A 6940-nucleotide genomic window follows, 5' to 3' on the forward strand; every position below is an offset into this window, starting at 1 on the left:
TTTTGTTGCCGTTTTGAAATCTATCTAAAGGAATTGGCATAGGTCTTATGTTGCAATCATTTATTAACTTTCAAAGTTTTGTAACACCCCCACACATAATTAACTAGTGATTATTTTAAAAAGTTATCAATTTACCACGACTTTTTAAATATTGTAAGCGTGGGAATTTTTTTTTATTATTATTATTTTTAAGGAAAACTCAGGATTCAATTAATAAGAGGAAAACCTTGCTAAGCAAGAACAATATTATTAATACAACGAGAATTATCCTCTTTTCAAAACTTATCTAACGGAAGAGAAATAGCCAATCCTGTAAGCGTGGGAATTATCTTTAAAATATAAACACGATTTCAATTATATTTATATGTTTCGCACAAAGTGCTAAAAGACCTTAGTTATTCTACAATTTTCAAAGCGTCAAACGATAGATGCTACCAACGATCATTCAATTGAAACCCTAGAGACAAACATTCAACTGATCAAGAAATAAAAAATTGACATGCAGTTATGAGTGGGATGCAAAATTATTAATTAAGTTTTTATATTGAAGACTTTCATATTTTTTTCAATATTCAATTCAGATCGATGTTGGAGCACATTGGAGACAGACTTTAATAATTTAATTAAAATTTGTATTGTCACCTTAAACAAAGTTATGTACATTAGACTTTCATAAATATAAAAATAGAAAAGTAAACAAGTGAATATTCCAAAAATTTATATACATTGAAAAATTTATGATCTTTAAATAGATAAATTATAATAACTTTTATGACAATTAAATAGATAAATAATTCGTCTAATTCGCTTGGACAATTGGACTTGGGGAAGTGGGATTCGAGCCTGGAAAAAAGGTGGGAAAGGAGGAGAAACAGAAAGAGAGAGAGAGAGAGAGAGAGTGGGGAAAAAATGGTGGCCAGCGCCGAGAAAAAGAAGAAGAAGAATGGAATTGGATCGTGCTGGTTGCGATGAGGGTCTAACATCGACCCAGGCTCCACGGTATTGTTCTCAGTTTCTTCACATTTTGCGTTTAGGCTCTGTTTGGTTGCGAGAAGATTAAGCATTAAGTGAATGTTAAAAACAAATTAACAAATGAAAAAGAATGAGTACTCTTTGACATCACCGTCTGTTTTACAGTGGAATCTTGAGGAGCATACACTAAAAGCATGAAATAATCAATCGGGTGGGGTTTGCTTGATACGTTGAAGCAGATATATTTAATTTAGAGGAATTGATGCTGAGGATTATCAAAAAGCATTGCTGTGAGAAGCAATAATAGTCGATTCTATATATATATATAGATGGATTTAACTGCATGGTTAATTTATAGTTAAGTTTTAAGGATAATATGCTTTGAAGAGAGAATCTCTAGTTCTATATAAGCTTCCAAACAATCAACATTGAACATCACATTGCAATTCTAAGGTTGGAGAATAATGGTTTCAAATCTTAAAATCAGATATATTTTGCAATTCTGATGTTAAGTCAGTGTAGCATTAATAACCTCTTTGACTACATTGAATGTTAAAGTTGCTTTCATCATTTAATACATGAAAGCAACATGTGTCTGTCCTGGATGGTGTAAGATCTGCTATTCTGGAAGAGTTTAATTTATCACTGAGGAGTTTTCTTGAAGGTTGAGAAGATCAGCGAAGCTTGGGAAAAGTGAAGATGCAGAAGAATAGACTAGTGAAAGGAATAGAAGAGCACAGGAAATAACCTCCAATCAAATCATATATAGTTTTGAAAATGAAGATACTGTCCTTAGCTTAAACTGATTCTAAGATTAGAGGACTTTATACAAAATACATTTTTGTGGTTGGAAATTTTGTTTGCCGAGTTGCAAGGATTTGGGTTAAAAATAGAAAAGTATATTTTTCTGAATTCATTGATTTTACTCTGTGATTGAAATGTTAATAAAATTTAAAGAAATGAAATTTTGCCTAGGGCTTGGTTTAGAATGCTTGAATTATCAGGCCCAAGAGAAAAGGGCATATGTGAGAGAATGTATTAGGTTGTAGCATGTCATACATGGTGCTAATCATAGAGAAATTGGCTATTAGCAAAATTGGAAAGCTGGAGTTTTAGTTCAAAGATAGATTTATTCTAGGAAAAGGTCCATAATTCTCATAATGTCTATGCTAGGACATGCTGGTCTGTTTATGATTCACTTATTCTGTTGTTTTAAAATACATATTGATCAATTGATTTTAATTTTTCTCTTGATTTTTGTGGTATACGGAAGAGGAAATGTGAATGCTAATCCAAAATTTGTATTGGAAGATGCACAAGTGATAAATGACATTGAAGGTCCGATGGAAATATGATTATTTTATGTCCCTAGCTAATGCAATGTGGTGTTATTGGTTTCCATGGTTTTAGTATTTTACTAGTGCAATATGATAGATCTGAATAGAAAAGCTTTGAAAAGCTTTGGACATGTCAGTCTTTCCTTCTCATGACGTTTTATTATTAAAGTCCTCAAGTAACTTGGTCAATCTTTATTTTGTTTTATCTGCTCCTTTTTCATAATAAATATATATTACTTCCTTCCCAAAATAGATTATAACATTTCCTTTTTGGAGTTATCTCAAAATATATAAATTTTCTAAAAATGGAACTTTATAATTCTTCATTTCCTATATTACTCATTTTTTTTAAAAAAGCAAATAAGATTCTTATCAAAATCGTGTTACATTTAATATAAAAGTTAAATATTTTTACCTTTTCACAAATAATCATGTCATTTCAAACCATAAATCTATTTTGAGACGAGGGAAATATGTTGTAACTAGTGTCTCCAGTAGCTGAATTAAGATTAGGAATTATGGCTTCTTACATTGTTGTTATGTCAACTGGCAAAGATGTACTGGCACCTATATTAGTCACATAACTACTTGTGTAATTCTCTGGTGTCTAATTCAGGAATACCGATGAGTTACAGAAGCATAGATTATTTTGCCAGATGCAGATATTGTCATTGAGAATTCACTTAGCAAGTCAGTTATGTAGATGATTTATGTTTCTTATGTAGCCACATCGTATTTTCTGTTCTGTGAGTAATATTATGTGCACACTAGGAGTTCACTTGGTCATTTGTGGGGACATTTGAAGCTTATAATTATTCCCATGTCTTTTCAATGATTGCTCCAGTGACGCACTTGTATGCGGAAATGTTCAATCGGCATTACATAAACTCGGGTGAGTAATTACACCTGGTGTGAAGGTTTGCTCTGTTGAGTATTTTTTTTTTAATGAATTTCTTTGAGGTGCCATACAGTATAAGGTTCATTGTTAGTATGAAAAATTCATGAAGAATATCTAGCAGGCTGAGGATCCAAAAGCAAGGTTTAATGAAACTACAATAATGATATTCGAACAAAAACCTTTTAGGCCAATCGGGGTTAAATCAAGCCAACTTGCTCAGGGGCTTTGGTTTCACTTTCAAAGTATCACATCAGGAGCTCTTAGGATCTTTGTTCAAGAACTGTTTGTTGGTGGTGGTAATACCCGGATATTATGTTACAACTTTATTTAGGGAACCGGGGCAGGTATTGTTGAAGTTGGTGATAGATAAGTTCATTAGGTTTTTTTGGAAGGACATGTTGAGTATTATTTGATTTGTCTAAGATTTTGTGCCAATCTTAAGTGGTGAATATTGTTTCTCTAGGTAAGATTGGCAAAACGCCCCTGAAATTCCTTGGGAACTCCAGAGGATCCAAAGTCAAACTATGGATTTTTGAGTGGTTTGGGATTGTGTTAAGATGTAAGAGAGAGACTAGCGCAGTTGATAGTATCTTCTGTGTTTTCTCATATATGATTGTTCACTTGATCCATGGATGTTCTAATCCCCAAGCATGATAATCGAAATTTTCTCTTGCTAATTCCTATGGATGTAGGCCTTGTGGCCAAACCACTTATATATCTTCTTTTAGTATTTTTGGTTGCTTGTCTATATTCTCCATATTTTCTGGTATTCTCTGCACATGATCCTTACTTTGACAACTAGGGTGATAATGGTATTTATTTATCATTTAGGATTACTTTACTGCTCTGTTGAGGGAAAAAATGTACGAGTCTATTGAGACATATTACTCCCCATCACTTCTGGGCTATCTGAGGTAGTATTATCTAATGCTCTTTTGTATTGAATGGCATTGATCCTGCAGATGAGTGCAACGGTATTTGGTTTATCTGATTTGCTGTAATATCTTAATGAAGAATGTTGCACGAGTAGAAAATTTGTATCTAATCATTCTATATCTTTATAATTTCCTTGTTTGTATTTTGAAATCTCGTGTCTATCTCAGTACTGGTATCATGTCTCATAGCGTTTATTTAGTTCGAATTATTTGTTTATTTGTTTGCTTTCTATTGATTCGCAAATAATTCTGTAGTTTCCAGTGGCGAAAACATCTCAAGCACATTCCTTGAACATGGGCCTTATGAAACTTGTTTATTTGCACAACCATTTGAAAAGCAGAATAATTGAAAATTAAAAGACTAAATATGGGGTTTTCTTATTTTTTACCATGATACCAACTCCTTCAAAATTCTACTTGAACTAGTACATTTGTCTATTTTGGAGACCACTACTTGTGAATGATTTCTCTCTATTTTTTCCCGAGCCCTTAAGTCTGCATATTAACTCTGTGTAGATTCCTACTCCCCATGGCAGTTTTTATTTTTTCAGTTCCTTAACTACAAGTCTCCAAATTATACTTCGTGGCCCAAACAATTGGGAACTGCAACTTTGAGCCGCATTTGGTTAATTGGGGTCGACATTAGCAGCTTTTGCAATCTCATGAAGCAGATAGATGGACTTTGTCTACGGTTCAAAAAAGCTACATTCATTGCTCCTGAAATCATTTTTGTAGAGTGTATACCTTCCCCTTCATGAAGCAGATAGAATATTTGAACAGAAGGAAGATTATTTTGCATACACAACCTCCATGCTTTATTGAGCATTTTCATTCAAGACCAGAAGTCCCACCACTGAGAATCACTATTGTATTGGTGGAAGAGACCATCAGAGTTCAAACTGCTCCAATCTTCAGGTGATGTCAAGGAGCTATCGGCATCCACCATATTCAGAAGGTTGGGTTCATCTTCCAGTCCAAAGTACTCTGCCTTTATGCTGGTATCCTCATCTGACAGGACACCTAGTCCATGTCCTGATTTATCCGTTGACAAGGTTGGCTTTGTTTCCAATTCACATCCGGTCGCGTCTCCATTTCCTGGTTCACTTTGCGTGCTGTTTGCAGCTAGATCTGGCTTGCAATGCCTTTCCACCTGCGGCTTTTGCATCAGATCATTCAGCTTCTGCAACTGTCAAAAATAAAGCCATCTTCGTAAGTCTCCGTCTGAATTACAAATGGGTCTGTATAGACTGTATTCATTAACAAAATTACCTGTACAACCAAGGCCTGCTTTTCTTTCTTGGCAGCTTCAAACTTGGAAGCCAGGGTGTCGTAATTGGCTCGAAGTATGCTGTATTCTTGTTCGAGATGCTTTGACTTCCATCGAGCTCTCTTATTCTGAAACCATATTGCAACCTGTCGTGGCTGCAACCCAAGCTCTGTTGCCATCTGCAGCTTCTTCTGTGGCTCGAGCCTTGCCTCTGACTCAAACATTGTTTCCAATGATCTGATTTGTTCATCGCTAAACCTTCTTTTATTCTTCTTCTTCTTCTTTGTCATAGGGGTGAGCGAGTCGATGCAGGCAAAAGGCTCTGCTGCCGCCACCGTCGAAGGAGAATATTCTCCGTCATCTAACATCTTGTTGGGATTCGCTTCACAACTGTCTGCGGAAACTTTTAGTCCTTGAACCTTGGTGATATTGCAGGTATTTACTAGCTCGTTATTTGGGAAAATGTTACTCTATAGACTATATAACATGGTTTCGGGTCTTACTGGGTCTCCTGATTGCTGCTTTATATCCAAAACCTATGGAGTTTGATAACGTATACTGCTTTTCCACCAATGCCTTATGAGCGTTGTCCATTTGTTGTTAATCCTTTCGGTATTTGGTTAACTATAGATTAAGCTCTTTAAGAAAATAACGGCGCCAGCTTTTGGTCCAAGCCGTCTCCTATGATATTCTTGGCTTGTGGCTTGCTTACGACCTCTTACGTATTGCCACACTGTTCATCATTTTATATTCTTCGTGATATAATAGTAAAATGTCTCGTCATTTTCATTGCCATCATCGTCTTACTCCTAAGCCTTTGTCCTTAACTACGTAGTGTCGGTGCTCTAAATCACGTGTCGCTAAAGTACACTTATTTATTTTGAGAAACCATGAGTATGACAAGGCCTTGCACAGTAACAATGATGAAGATGAAGAAAGAACCCATTGTTTTTTGATATTGAAGTTATTGTTTCCTTCTGATTTTTAGTTTCTTTTTTTTCTCTTTCATGATATTTGTATTGGATTGTTCTGAAAATTAGCTTCTTTGTTCTTACAGTGTGATGAAGGGTTACAGAAGAAAGTGAAAGGATAAGGATGGAGAGTAGGATAGATTGCCTACTGAATTTTCATCGCCCCCTATGGGGCAGCCGGCCTGGCCTCCCCTAATAGAGGGGTGGCCGGCCACCATAAGGGAGAGGTGTCGTCGTAGCCATCACCTCTATATATTTGGGTTTTTTTTTTAGGATAAATTTGAGATCTAAAATATGTACATTCAATTAGTGTAGAATGTGTCTGGCATGAGCCATGTGTCATCAATTTAGCAGTCAGACAGGACACCATGTTAACTAATTGGATGATAGGTTGGGATATATTTGAAACTGAGGTAAAAGTTAAAGACTTACTAATTATCAAAAATTATAAATTTAAGGCATTTTTCGACTATGAGTATCTCATTTTTAAATCGATGAACATTGCCAAGACTCGCTCAGAACCTCGCTGGGACTTGATTGGGACCCGTTCAAGACCTGAT

General features: G+C 35.3%; 1 protein-coding gene across 1 annotated transcript; it reads right to left on the reverse strand.

Annotated features, from left to right (window-relative positions):
• Positions 1–4500: 4500 nt before the first annotated feature.
• On the reverse strand, positions 4501–5945 carry LOC132187498 (homeobox-leucine zipper protein ATHB-7-like). The gene is made up of 2 exons (XM_059601825.1): positions 5412–5945; positions 4501–5328 (listed from the first exon to the last, which is right to left on the reverse strand). The coding sequence occupies exons 1-2, from the start codon at positions 5775–5777 to the stop codon at positions 4975–4977; spliced, it is 720 nt and encodes a 239-aa protein (XP_059457808.1). The 5' UTR covers positions 5778–5945; the 3' UTR covers positions 4501–4974.
• Between the last annotated feature and the right edge of the window lie 995 nt (positions 5946–6940).

Source organism: Corylus avellana, chromosome ca7 (genome assembly GCF_901000735.1).
Source record: "Corylus avellana chromosome ca7, CavTom2PMs-1.0".
NCBI lineage: Eukaryota > Viridiplantae > Streptophyta > Magnoliopsida > Fagales > Betulaceae > Corylus > Corylus avellana.